The sequence below is a fragment of the Eublepharis macularius genome, chromosome 14, assembly GCF_028583425.1.
Source record: "Eublepharis macularius isolate TG4126 chromosome 14, MPM_Emac_v1.0, whole genome shotgun sequence".
In the NCBI taxonomy this organism is placed as follows: Eukaryota; Metazoa; Chordata; class Lepidosauria; order Squamata; family Eublepharidae; genus Eublepharis; species Eublepharis macularius.
The window spans coordinates 30743308-30757158 of NC_072803.1; the positions used below are offsets into that span (position 1 = coordinate 30743308).

The 13851-nt window shown below is 44.7% G+C and overlaps 2 protein-coding genes across 2 annotated transcripts in view; one reads left to right on the forward strand and one right to left on the reverse strand.

Moving 5' to 3' along the window:
- The window catches only part of CHMP7 (charged multivesicular body protein 7), a 40840-nt gene extending 29116 nt beyond the window's left edge, over positions 1-11724 (reverse strand). Inside the window, exon 1 of the mRNA XM_054997752.1 lies at positions 11160-11724. The gene's annotated coding sequence lies outside the window, so the exon portion shown is untranslated. The remainder of the gene's footprint in view (positions 1-11159) is intronic.
- The window catches only part of TNFRSF10B (TNF receptor superfamily member 10b), a 55594-nt gene that overhangs the window by 13409 nt on the left and 28334 nt on the right, over positions 1-13851 (forward strand). The window contains exon 2 of the mRNA XM_054998069.1: positions 11926-12067. Coding sequence (XP_054854044.1) covers positions 11926-12067 — 142 coding nt within the window. The remainder of the gene's footprint in view (positions 1-11925; positions 12068-13851) is intronic.

Below are 13851 nucleotides of genomic sequence, written 5' to 3' on the forward strand. Positions count from 1 at the left end.
AGATAGGCAATAAACTCTCATGCTTTTTCAGTTACATCTGTACAGACAGGGAACCAGTCATATGCCAAGCTTCTGCTGAGCAAATATAATGCAAACACAGATCACACCACCGCCTTCAATTCTTTTGCAGCATGAAAAGAAAAGAAAAGCCAACACAGGGAACACATTCTTAGAGATAAACACATTTAAAAGGTGTGTGGCTGAGTTAAATGTACTCAAGTGTCTTATCAATTTTGTTAATCAATCTTATTGTGTGTGAGAGAGAGAGAGCTGCCCAGGGTCACCCAGTATGTTGCATGACTGGCTGGGAATTTGAACCCACATTTTCCCAGTCCTAGAGTTGAAACAGAAAAGGTGCTGGGAGTCCTATTATTGGATCTTCCTATCACCTTTTAAGTCAGTTTGCTAACACCAATCCAATAAATTATATATCAGTAACAACTAACATTTCAATAAAATACCGCACAACTACAAAATGACACAAAAGCACACCACAATAAACCAGCAACAAATAAATCCCGGTGGACAAAAATTATGCAACTCCCCCCACTTAGCCCTCCCTCCCTTCCTCTGGTGAGCTATTTTCCCATCCTGAAATGGCCTTGCAAAACCAATGTTCATCCCATTGGGGGCATTTCTACGTACTGACAGATTCCCCTTTCCCCTGTGGCACAAACAGCAGCTCCCAGGGTGACTTCAAGTTAGGAAACAGTATGGGAGTGGGGAAAGGGTTAAGCCCTGTCTTCCTGGAGGCCCCAGACTGGGGTAGATATGGGGGGGGGGGTCAATCAGTGTAATGTATACTGAGGCCCTGAGGCAGATTTCAGTGAATGGAGCAGATGGTCCTTCAAGTACCCCAAGTCCAGACCATTTTGGTGTAGTGGTTAAGAGTGCTGGGACTCTAATCTGGAGAACCGGGTTTGATTCCCCACTCCTCCACTTGAAGCCAGCTGGGTGACCTTGGGTCAGTCACAGCTCTCTCAGCCCCACCCATTTCACAGGGTGATTGTTGTTAGGATAATAATAACATACTTTGTACACCACTCTGAGTGGGTGTTAATTTGTCCTGAAGGGCGGTATATAAATCGAATGTTGTTGTTTTCAGCTGTTAGACATTCCATATGTAGCCTCTAAAAAAATGTTTCCTTTTGGATGAAAGAGCACTGAACAGTATTTTTTGGGATTGTTGTTCATTTGCAGATATACACAGTTATCTTAGGACAAGATGATAAGTGCCTGAAGGCTGACAGTGCCAGTCTTTAAAGCAGATCAGTTTCTCCGGTATCACTCTCAGGGCTTTTTTTCAGCTGGAACATGGTGGAATGGAGTTCTGGCACCTCTTAAAAATGGTCACATGGCTGGTGGCCCTGCCCCCTGATCTCCAGACAGAGGGGAGTTTAGATTGCCCTCCGTGCCATGCGTGGAGGGCGATCTAAACTCCCCTCTATCTGGAGATTGGGGGAGTGGGGCTACTGGTCATGTGACCATTTTCGCCTAGGGCAATTTAAACTTTAAAAAACTCCCCCCCCTTGTTCCAGCTGACCCAAAGTGATGTCATTGTGCGGTTCTGAGTTCCACCACCTCTTTTCCCAGAAAAAAAGTCCTGATCACACTGCATACTCTTAGTTCCCTACCTCAGGCAGCTGGAAAAAAAACCCTTTTTTGCTGGCGACATTCCAACTCTAAGCTAGAATGTTCTCTTTTCCCAACCCACATACTTTGTGGTGCCACAAGTATGTATGTACACACACACATTTTCTACCAAGCACTCAGCATTTCAGTATAAAATCAGGGGGTGGTGAACTATAATTTTAGAAAAGCAAAAAAAACCCCTATTCAAATAGTCAAAAACACAGAACAATAAACCACTTTAAGTGCTGGTACTGCTCCTGCCTGTCATAAGAATTATTGTTTGCACATTGTCAAATAAGAATGTCTTTGCACATTGACAGAACTGTACAGAACAGAAAAACCAAAGCAGACTTTGCTAAAAAGGAAGTTCCATTGCTTGAGCACCACCACTGAAAAAGCCTCGTCCTGCACCCAGGCAGACAAAATTCCAGTAAAAGAAAGATCACAGAGCAAGGCCATCTTCATAGAGCATGGTCGCCACTGGCTACCCAAAGTCATTGAGAAAGCTTCTTCCTGATACCAACATTCATTAACAAAACAAGTGCTAAGTATTAGTCTAGTCTAGAGAAACTCCTCACTTGCTGGCTATAGCATATTAAGCAGCTTGCCTAAGACCATCTACCTTAGTTGTGGGTTTTCCAGACTGTATTGCCGTGGTCTTGGCATTGTAGTTCCTGACGTTTCGCCAGCAGCTGTGGCTGGCATCTTCAGAGGTGTAGCACCAAAAGACAAAGATCTCTCAGTGTCACAGTGTGGAAAAGATGTTGGCAGGTTTTCCACACTGTGACACTGAGAGATCTCTGTCTTTTGGTGCTACACCTCTGAAGATGCCAGCCACAGCTGCTGGCGAAACGTCAGGAACTACAATGCCAAGACCACGGCAATACAGCCCGGAAAACCCACAACAACCATCGTTCTCCGGCCATGAAAGCCTTCAACAATACATCTACCTTAGTATTGGGAGATTGCAGGAAGGCACGTTGTTGGACCAAAGTAAAGTCATGTAATACTTTTTATTAGGATCAACCAAAATGACAGAAAACAATGTGCAAGCTTTCAAGTTTTCCAGAATCCTTCCTCAGACTGGATGTTAAAGGCGGGGCCGGGGGTGGGGGTGGAGATGATGACACATCTCTATACGATTAAGGCCTATAAATATGCATCCTATGAAATGTCTGTTGGATGCTTTCCCATCTTTGCTGAGATTTTTTAAACTGAAGATGCCACAGGTTGAATCTGGTACCTCCTATGTACACAGCATGTGCCTGCTGCCTTGCCACTGAGCTCCAGCCCCTTCCCTAACATCTGTCAATGAGAAGCCATTAAAATTCAAGTTTAAAACCAATTAACAGTTCACACTTTCTAAAATGTGGGAATTTTTCAGTTTATATATATACAAATATATATATACATATATACACATATATACATATATACATACATATATATATATATATATATATACACATACACACACACACATATACATATATATATATATATATACATATATATATATACATACACACATATACACACACACGCACGCGCGCATGCGCGCGCGTGTGTGTACCAGCCAGATCAGCCGAATCAACCCTGGCGATCAATGGGGTGACAGATGTTGCAGCCAGATCGCCCTCACATCCTGTATGTCTATATGTATACACACACACACACACACATATATATATATACATACATATGCAAGTGGGGGATCCACAAGGACTTCTGATGGGCATTTTATTTTCCCCTGTATCCCACTCCCCCAGTATTTCTCCTTTCCCTTCCCTTGCAACCCCTATCACCTCTCCTCTTTTCCTGCCTCCTTCTGTCCTTCCCACCCAACATCCAATAATGCCCGTCTTTTCAGCTTTTCCTTCCTCCCTACCCCTGACAGTCAGTGCCTGGGGAAAAGTCTGACTGGGCTGTTATGGCTGGCAGTTGGCTGGGCTGTGCGGTGGCTGTTGCCAAGCTGGACTGAATTTTGCAGGTAGTGAGTTTCCAGTAGAGTGTGTATGTATGGGTGCAGGTCCTCAATATAAATTTGTAAATTATTTAGTTAAAACATTCACAACAGAGAATCAATGTAGTCTTATGGTTAGTTTGGGGCTCTCAGGGTTAAATCTTTGCTGAGCCATCAAGATTGTTGGATGTGTTGGGATAAGTGTGGGTGTTCGATTATCCCTTTGTACCACAGTCCTTATTTTGGCTTCAGTGCACATGAATGTAAATGCATGCACATGTAGGGTTGGATTCTGTCAGCTTTTCTATTAGTGTTAAAAGAAGACGGGTGTCCCATTTGGCTACCCAAAAGGCTGTGCTGGGGATCATAGACAAAAGCCATGTGCAACATGGACTATAATAAGGAGAGGAATTGGGTAAACAAAGCTGGCTAGATCCAACCCCTAGAAAACAAAAAATGCCAAGACATTGTTTCTTTCCAAACCTCCTAACAGCTTATCCAGAGTGTAAATGTTGCAAAAATGTTTGCAGAAATGTTGCAGACCTCCTAATAGTTTATCCAGAGTATAAACGTTGCAAAAATGTTGACTAGCAAATAATCTACAACTGCAGCAAGATCCATTGTGAGATTAAAGATTCTATTCAGTTTATAAGATTTTTAAAATTAAAAAGTAAATGGGTATAATCTGTTTAATGTTCAGTAACTATAGAAGAAATTTCAACTGTCTACAGGGGTAGGGCACGGATTGTAATTCTTGCTGTAAGAATAAAGTGTTACAAGTACCCTGTATGAGTTTACTCAAAAATAAGATCCATTGTGTTCATTTAGATTTACTACTATGCAAACATCCGTAGGACTGCAGGCCTGGCTGTTTCTATTTTACATGCCACAGTCTCTCAGCCTAACCTACTTTGCAGGGTTGTTGTGAAATAAATGAGTGCAACCAGAAGTCAATGAAAAAAGCTTTTTCCCTTTCAGCTTTGCTGGTATGATTTTTTTTGTGGTTCATTATTCTGTCACTGTCGGTGTGATTTCCACACACATCAGGAGTTCAGCTGAAATTCAGAAGCTGCTTCTCATTCAATCGTTTTATTTATTAGTTTATTTCAATGTATTTCATTTATACCCTGCCTTTCTCCCCAATTGGGACCCACGGTGACTTACATCATTCTCCTCGCCTCCATTTTGTCCCTGTGAGTTAGGTAAGGCTAAGAGTGTGTGAGTGGCCCAAAGTCACCCATCAAGCTTCCATGGCAGAGCAGAGATTCGAACCTGGGTCTTCCAGATTCTCATCCAATACTCTAACCACCTCACTGGCTCTCAATTATTATCTTGCACATATTGGTGCCCTTTTGAGGCTGGCTGTATCATGTATTCAGCTGTTCAACGGAGGACCAGAAAAATACGTGATACAGTGTAACGTCAGATACATGAAAAACGAACACAAACTTTGCTCTCTGAATTCTTCCAGTGACGTCAAATGAATTACCAGTCAGGTTCTGGAATAGACCTTTTAGAGATGTAATGCACACTTCACCAAAGAGACAAAATAACACTTCCAGCCTTTAAAAGACTTTAATCATAAACTTGGATTTACTAGAGGATTCGAGGTAAGAGCCCATGAGTTCAGTGGGCTTTACTCCCTTGTAAATGGTGCAACGGATTGCAGCCAGAGTCGCTTTCGGAAGCAAGGTTGCCCACAGCTTGTGACAACTCTTCTTTAGGTAGAAACAGACACATTGATTTGCTGCCTATATGTACCATTTCCCCCAAATCCTACCTTTCGTGATGCAATCAGCATTTCCAGTAGTCCGTTCAAATATAAACAGTACCCCAAAGCTTTTGATTAAAATAAATCTCCCAAATATTGTATAGAAGATATGATTAACCCTTGCTTTCTTCTAATAATAACAAAACAGCTACAATTGTTTCTAATAGCTACAATATAAGCACTGATTGTCAGCTCAGTTACAGCATAACAGAACATGTGAGCGAGTAATAATAAAGAAACAAAACAAAAACAGCAATATCTGATTCATATTGTAGAGAATCACATAAAATGTACTGCGATATGACTCGCTTTATGAGTAATCTAAAATCTGAAAAACGAATGCCAGATCATAAAAAAAATATTGTCTTAGAATAGTCTATCGAATATGAAAACAAGATGCACCAATCTAACTTAATTTAACTGTATACTATGTTGTATTAGGGACTATTCAGTTATCAGTTCAGTGTTTGTTGGAACATCCACACAAGGTCATCTTAAAAGCATCCACTTTCTTTGTTTTCCTCTGCTTGGCTGCAGTATTTCTCCAAACCTGGTTTGGTACTATCCTTTTGGAAAGTTTGCAACGTGACTTGCATGTTGTGTGGACAGAAAGGTGTGGATTTTTACAGGTCCCACCCACATCAGCACCATTTCAGGCACTCCTTCAAAGTTCCCACTCTCCTGGCTATCTACAAGCTATGCAAAATTGAATTAGTCTAGAGGGCTTTTTACTTAGATAGGAGGGCTGTACTGTAAGGACATGGTCTCAAAGAGATGCAACAATAGGGCTATAGGGACTATAGACTTTACTACTATGTACTGTCTGTTGCTGTACATATGATCCTACAGGGTAGTTTCTGTGTTGTTTAATATGTCAGAATTAGAATTGATTATGCTCTGTTTTAGCATTTCTTCAGCTTCAGTACTGCATTTCTCTGGGTTTAAATCTTTGCAAATTTGCACATATATACCTTATTATATTGTTTATTGAAATGTTTTTGAAATTGAATGTACTGAAATTTTATAGCTAAAATTTCAGTTTTGAAATTGAATGTACTGTGGTGGAAGAATAAATGTTAGCTATAATAGCATTTTTGTCAGCAAGTAGGAAGAAAACTTTGCCTGCATTTTGTTTTGCCTGTTTCCTCAGTGGGCATTAGTGAGTAGTAGCAAAGGGGTTTTCAACAACCCCATCCAGACTGATGGCTAGTGAATAAGTGTGTGTGTATCTTTATATTTTGAGAGAGGGACAGGAACAGTCAGATGCTGGAATGCAAAAACAAGAACAAAATCCACGAAAGGCCTTTTGTTAGGACCAATCAAATGGACGCAAAACATCGTGCAAGCTTTTAAGCTCACCAGAACTCTTCCTCAGGCTGGTTGTTACCTAGATAGAAGGGCAAAAAGCAGATTTTTCGGACCTGATGTTACAACCTGATCTTGCATTCAATCCTCTGCTGGAATGTAGCCAGAGAAAAGCACAGAACTCTTGAAGTTTTACAGTTATAGCTGGAAAGAACAAGACTGGGAGATCTGTGAAGATTAGATCGGGGCAGGCAACTTTCTGGCTTAAGTTCTAAGGGGGGGGGGAATCCCACAACAGCTACCTGTGAAGAAGCTGATATGCCTGCAGACAAAGAGGCAAGAATACAAGGGCTACATTTGGCCAGTTCACTGAGAGCAAGCTGGGCAACAGAGGCAGTGCCAGCATCTCAGGGGTTGGCCTTAGTTCCTTGGGCAGAGAAGCACTCTGGCATGCTGAGTGATCTGGTGTGCTGAGCGTTGCCTCCCTCTAGGCAACATGGTTGTTTGCTTTGGGGAAACTGAATTTAAAGACCTGCACTGATTGCTGTGCTTCCCGGTGCTCACCTTTGTGTCTTTGTAAACAAATAGTGTTCTAAAAACATTGTAAGCCCCCCTCCTTCCTCACTGGCCACATCAAGCCCCCCCCCTCCCCACAAGATCTTGCTGTTTCCTTCCATGGGGAACATGGAACAATATTCTCCTAACAGGAAATGCAATGAGAGTGAGAACAATTAAAAGGGAGAGTAGTCAAACAAAAAAAACACACAACATGGTCAAAACATTCCTGCATCATCAGGCTAACCCCCCAGGCCAGGAAGATTCGACCTCCTTCCTGCACTGGTCAACAAAAACAATTCTAAAGTTAGGCACAGTGTGATTCTCAAGGTATTTCGATGTTCATTATATACAACTTGTTGGTAATGTGGCATCATTTATCAGAATTTCTAAATTGAAAACCAGTGGGACTTAACTACATGATACCTCGTTCTTGTGTCTGTTCCAGGTCCTGCCGCCGTAGGTATGAGAGGCTTTGGTATTGGATATCATGCACATTGCTTCCCCAACTGAAATGGACCTGGGGAGCCTCTCTTTTCCTCACTGTGGCAATGTAATGTGTGCTGATGGGCTATATCATAAAGCCTAAAGGCGGACATAGTAGCCAAGATCTCCCCCTTGGTGTTTTCCCCCTGTGTGGATATTAAAAGTTTGACTGCTTCAGAACATGGAGGTTCCATTTAGCCTTAATGGCTAAAAGCCATTGATGGACCGATCTTGCATGTATCTGTCTAACCTTCCTTTAAAGCCCCCTGAGTTAGTGGCTATCACTGCACTTCTGTGGCTGTGAATTCCAGAAGTATTCATACTTATTACTTGTATAAATGTTCCATTGAACAAAATGGGACTTCCAAATGAAACATGCAGGCATTCTCACCCTGTGTTGAGGTCATTGAGGCTGAGGATAGGGTTGTGCCCCCAAATTTTACTTGAGTTCTTTTTTGGTTAATTTTATTCTTACGCTAGTTTTTCTTTACTGCAGTCTTTGTTTTTGTTTTGTGGTGTTTTGCATCCAGCTAGTAAAAAATCTGAGGACCTAAAATGATGTCAGCAAAGTGCCAGAATACTGAGAATTAACATTTCCTGATTATTTTCAGAATGTCAGTAACCCAGTTTGGATTCATGATAACTAAAGAACAGGATATATTTGGTTTGGGTATTAAGTGCCATTCAAGGCACAAGCATTCTCTAAGCCAAGATATTATCCTTCATTAGGCTCATGGTTTGCTAATAGTCAGGCTAATCTTTCACCAGTGAGAACTACTATAATGACAGGAGATGTCCTGATAATGGGAATCTCTCTGAAGCCTTTGGAATGCAGCGTTCAGGGTACGGGAAAGGGACATTCTCGATTCAGTGGGGAATGAAACAGGAGCCAGCTTGCCATTTTAATTTAGAAAGAATCTGCCAGAGATGAGAGAGCTGTGAAATAGGTGAAATTGAAACTGTCTTGGGGGAGCCATGGCTCTCTTGGGAGACATGATGAAGGATTAGCAGCTTCCTGTTTGCTACCACTTCTTTGCTTAAAGCCAGTATTACAAGACACCCCAAGCCTCCAGAGATTTCTCATCCAAAGGCATCCTAAACAAAAAGACATGGGGTGGGGGGCTGGCAGGGACACAAAGAAAAGATGGGGTATATGCTATAGTAGCGTGGGGTCTAAGGGAGCACTCCTAAGCCAGTCTACTCAGAAGTAAGTCCCATGTTATTCAAAGGGACTTACTTCCAAGAAAGTGTTTTTAGGACTGCAGTGTAAGATACCTGACTGTGACTAGGAAATCACCAATCCAAATCTCATCTCCACAACAAGGTTCCCAGAACAGATCTATATGTGACACTGGGAGCTTTGTGAATAGAGCTCTCAGATTTTTAATTTAGAAATCACACATGGTCAAGCCCATCTTGAGTTCTGTTCAGGACAACAGCATGGAGGAGGGGAGTTTAAGTCTCCACCCAGACCATTTTTCCCATTTGAACTGGACTTATGGAACTACTACTTCTCCTGTTGGGGCAAACATACAAGCACCTACTTCGCCACCTGAATGTTTCCCTTACTGGGGCAAATAATGGCTCCCCAGGGTAGATTGTGACAATGGCTCAGGGGGGAGGCCTAACCCTCTCTCCACTTGTGTCATGGCCCTGATTGGAATTGGGTCCCCACATTCATGATTTTTAAAGAAAAAATATTGGGAACACCATCCCTGTAATTTCTAGCATCAAATGCAGTTGAACTCTTGACCTCCCCCCCCCACTCCCATCTACAATATGAGAAGACTAATTTCAGTTTAAGGAATATTGGGGTAGTGTATGTGACATGTTCTAAACACTGAAAGGACTGTACAAATGTTAAGTCCCAGGGAAGGGCTAACCTAAGTCTACGTAACACCTCTTCTGTTCCATCTTAGACTAGTGTTTGTTTATTTATTTGAAACATCTATCTGCTACGCTCTTGATAGTTCCCAAGATAGCTACTGATAGATTTTTTCAAAGCATTAAAGCAACAATAAATACTTTTTAAAAAGCCAGTTATTAATATTTAACATGAAGTGTAAGCACAATAAAAGATGTTAAAATATTAAAAAATGCACCACTATGAAGGCAAAAGATCACAGAATAATATACACTTGCACACAAAAAAATATTTTTAGGTTTGAAAAATAACCTTTTTTAAAAAACATAACAGACAAATGGATGTGAAGAGAGTTTATGGGCAATGGTGTGAGAATGGAGAAATCTCTGTCTCTAGTAATCACACAACTGTTCCTCTCAGAAGCAGAAGTTACTCTTGGGAACATTCAGTCCTTTAAGCACCGTACACCAGACCACTTTGGGTTTTAAACATAATAACTAGCACTGACTTCTGACCATGCACTATAGCAGGGGTGGGCAAATTGCAGCCCGCGGGCCACATGCGGCCCGCTACAGAGGTTTTTGTGGCCCGCCAAGACAGAAAAATCCGCCTTGAACCGAGATTTCCTTCCTGTGCGCGACCGAAGATTCATCTCGTATTTTCCACTAGGACGGCTAGTGGATGTGCTTGCAGCTATAGATGATATGAAATTAGCACAATAAATAAATTGAATAAAACTACCACTATTTTATTTAATTTATATTTATTGATTTTTATGATACAATTTATACCTTTTCTGAAATGCAGAGTTAACTAATGAATGCAATCATTTTAAAAGGTGCGGCCCTCCGCTAACCTCCGCTCCCACAAAGTGGCCCCCCCCCGAGCCAAAACAATTGCCCACCCCTGCACTATAGTGTACATCTTGGACAGTATCTTCTAATCTGATGTCATTATAGGCTGTTCAAATTGTTTCAGTTCATATGCTAGGACACCAGATTGAGGGGTTTCCATACAGGTCTTTTTCATTGGTTCTGGCCCAATACTCTTTCGGTTTATTCCCTGATTTCCACAGACATTTTTTTTTTGCCTTTAGTTTTTAGTTTTGCTTTGTTTCCTATTTTTTTCCTATTTCTTTTTGAGAACACTTCTACCTCAATCATTTTCAGGCAATTCATTCTGAGTCATTTTTTTCCCGCATGCATAAAGTTTCTTTGGATTTTATTTGTCCTGTGCAACCTCAATTCCAGCCCACGTTTTGACGAGTGGGCATTGGTCATTGTTGAACCACTCCTCCCCCACCTTCCTTTCCTCCTTCCTGGTTTAGTTTTCAACTTTTTTTTTAATGTCAATTTCATATTGCTACATCAACCTAGCCTTCTAATAATAAGCGCAGCTGGTTCTCTGAATTCCCAGCTTCTATTTTTAAAAAAGTCTCCAGCCCCGTTCCATTGCAGAGATCTGCCTTTCCCCTTATATTTCCGCAAAAGAAGAGGCTTTTTGCAAAATCGCAAAAGGCCCAGGGAAGACTGACAGTGCGTTCATTGCATAACTTTTGATGTTCTTGTTGTATTTCACCCTACCTTCAAAAGAGCTGTAGTGATGGGGGGTGGCTTCCCATTTTGCATGCAGAAGGGTTCGATCTCTGGCAGTTTCATGCTTTTTTTTTTAATCTTCGCAACAACCACCCTGTGATGTTCAGCTTCACGATAGTGGGGTGGATTCAACGAGCTTTTCTGCCGCTGAGACCTGCATAGACAAAAGCCATAGACGAGGCCGGAGCAGTACTAAGGAGAGAAGACGGGCTAGATTGAGTGGAAACGCTGTTGGAATCCACTCGTGCCACTGCGTCCAGGATCACCAACTTCATGGGTCTCTCCCGTACTCATATTTTAGATCGTTGTTTGAACGGAGGGGCCGCCTTGCTGGGATTTTCCAGAAAGTTGTTCGTAAATAAACAAACGGTTCTGCAAACTGCAGCTTTCTTCATCGAGGCGACAATCCTCCCCTGCCGGGCCGGCCCCTCTCTGGCTCCCGCCCCCGCTGGTTTAGTCTTTTCTTTTAAAAACCAGCCTGATCTGCGGGGCCGGAGAGCTCGCCGGCGAGTCTGCACGGGAGGTGCCCCCGTGTTGCAATCCCACCCCAGAGGCTTCTCCCTGCCCGGGCAACTTCGGGGGGGGGGGTGCGCAGGCGAGTCACCTAAACCTGTTGCAACCGGCTTGGGGGCGGGTCCTCCCACCGCCTAGTCATAGCCTCCTCCCCGGCCGAGGCTTCATTCAGTCGGTGGCTGGCAGAGGAGTGACTTGTGTCTGCAGAGAGCCGTTGGAGCGTTGCTACCTTCTCGCCCAGGGAGCGAAGTACAGCGAGACGCGCCCCTGCGCCTTCGGAGCCGGCGTTCTAGGGCTCCGTCGCCGCTGCAGCGCGGCTCTCGCCCGGCATGTTTCGAATAGCCCGGGGGCTTCTGGCCCTCTCGCTGGCTCTTTGCCTCCTGGTGAGTCGAAGCTCCCCCTCCCCAAGTCCTCTCGGGGTTGCGCGCTGAACATGCTAGTATAACGGTGCAGTCCTAAAAGGAGTCGTTCCACTCCAAGCGCCTTGAAATCAGTGGGCTTAGGCTGGAGTAACTGCAGAGGCTCAGCGGGTCGCCGGGTCGGTCCGCCGTCAGAGAGCGAGATCCGGGTCCAATAGCCCTTGCATTTAGTTGGCCTTTAAGGTGCTATTGGACCGAGATCTTGCTCTTCGTAAGTTTGCGCTGTGAAGTTATTTGGCAGATTCGATTGGTGCGGTCGCTTTCTTCCCGTCGCGCTTTTAAAAGTGCCCTGTTAGGTTCTTTCGTGCCAGGAGCAATGTAGGAAATTAGGCATCCTAAAAGTTCTAACAGTGTTCTTCCCTAAGATTAGGAAGGGGGGGGGGCTCGTCAAGATGGAGTCCGAGACCTTGCCCAGAACATGGTGTCGGGGGCGGGGGGCGATATAATGGGCCTGGGGCGGAGGGGCAGGCGAAGAGTCCCCGGGCAGTAGTTTGCACGGCCCCTTCCGTCGCTCGTTCAGGTGGCAGGTGAAGGCTCGGTCTGTTTGTCGGTGATGGCATGGCTTGGAAGCCTCCCCGCAGCCCCTCTCCTCTGGGGACATGCCCGGGCATGTGCATGGAGAGGTGCGGGAAGCAGATCGGGAAGAAAAAGGAGCACCTGGAGCGGGGGATTTGGGCCGGTAGGCGGAGAGCCTGTGGAAATGGGCAGCCGGTCGGAACTTGTGCCTGTGGCAAACTTGGGGGTGTGCGAAGCAGCCTTTTCACAGGCGATGACAGAGTCTTCGCGAACGTGTTCTTTTCATTGGCCGTGACGTCTCTGTGCCGATTTGCTCCTCCGAATCTGGTCGCGCGTCAACAGCGTTCACACGTGACGGAGACCGCGCGATCGCCTTCCCCTCCTGACTGTTTAACAATAAATCGCCCCGAGTTCAGCGGCGCTTGATCCCGCGCAAGCCTGGCCCAGAGCTTTCGTAGCCGTATAACTGGGAACCCCCCTCGGCGAGAAGTTCACTCCCAGCGGTGCCTTTTCTCCCCCGAGTAAACATGTTCAGGATCGGACGGTCTGTGTCGCGTGTGAAAAGTCCGAGCAGGGGGGCCGGCGGGACTAGCTGGCAGCCTGGGTTTGCAACGCGTCACTTTGCCTTTGAACGCACGTGCGCTTTCCCATTGCGGCGCGCGTTTAAATCGCGGGCGCGAACGAGGGCAGGAGAGGACGGGCTTGTTGCGCGTGACTTTGGCTGATGCCAAGTGGGCCGGGGGAGGAGACTGGAGAGCCCCGCGCTGCCCCCCCCCCTTGGCTCCGTTGCGCTCTTCTGGTTTTTGGCTGCTCGGCCACGTGCTGTTGTGCCTGTGGCTTGCCCCTTCTGTACTTGGAGTTTATCCGCCTTCTGCGGCGGCTGTGTTGCAACTGCAATTTGAGCTGTTACGTTTTCCTCCGCCCTGTCCCATTCCCATGTCAAAACCACCACGCTGCTTGTGGCTTCTTGGTGCAATCTGGATGTTCATGTAGAATCAGCATCTGGGTGTAAATGTCTTATATGGGGAGGTGCCCTGGCTCAGTGGTAGAACATCTGCATATCATGTGTGAGATCTCAGGTTCAGTCCTGGCATTTCCTGTTAAAAGGAGCAGAAGGACCTCGGAGTCAGACCCGGGAGAGCTGCTGCAGCTCAGAGGAGCCAATCACGGCTTTGGTAGACCCACGGTCTCACTCAGTGTAGGGCAGCTTCGTGTATTCACCTGCAGCCTTC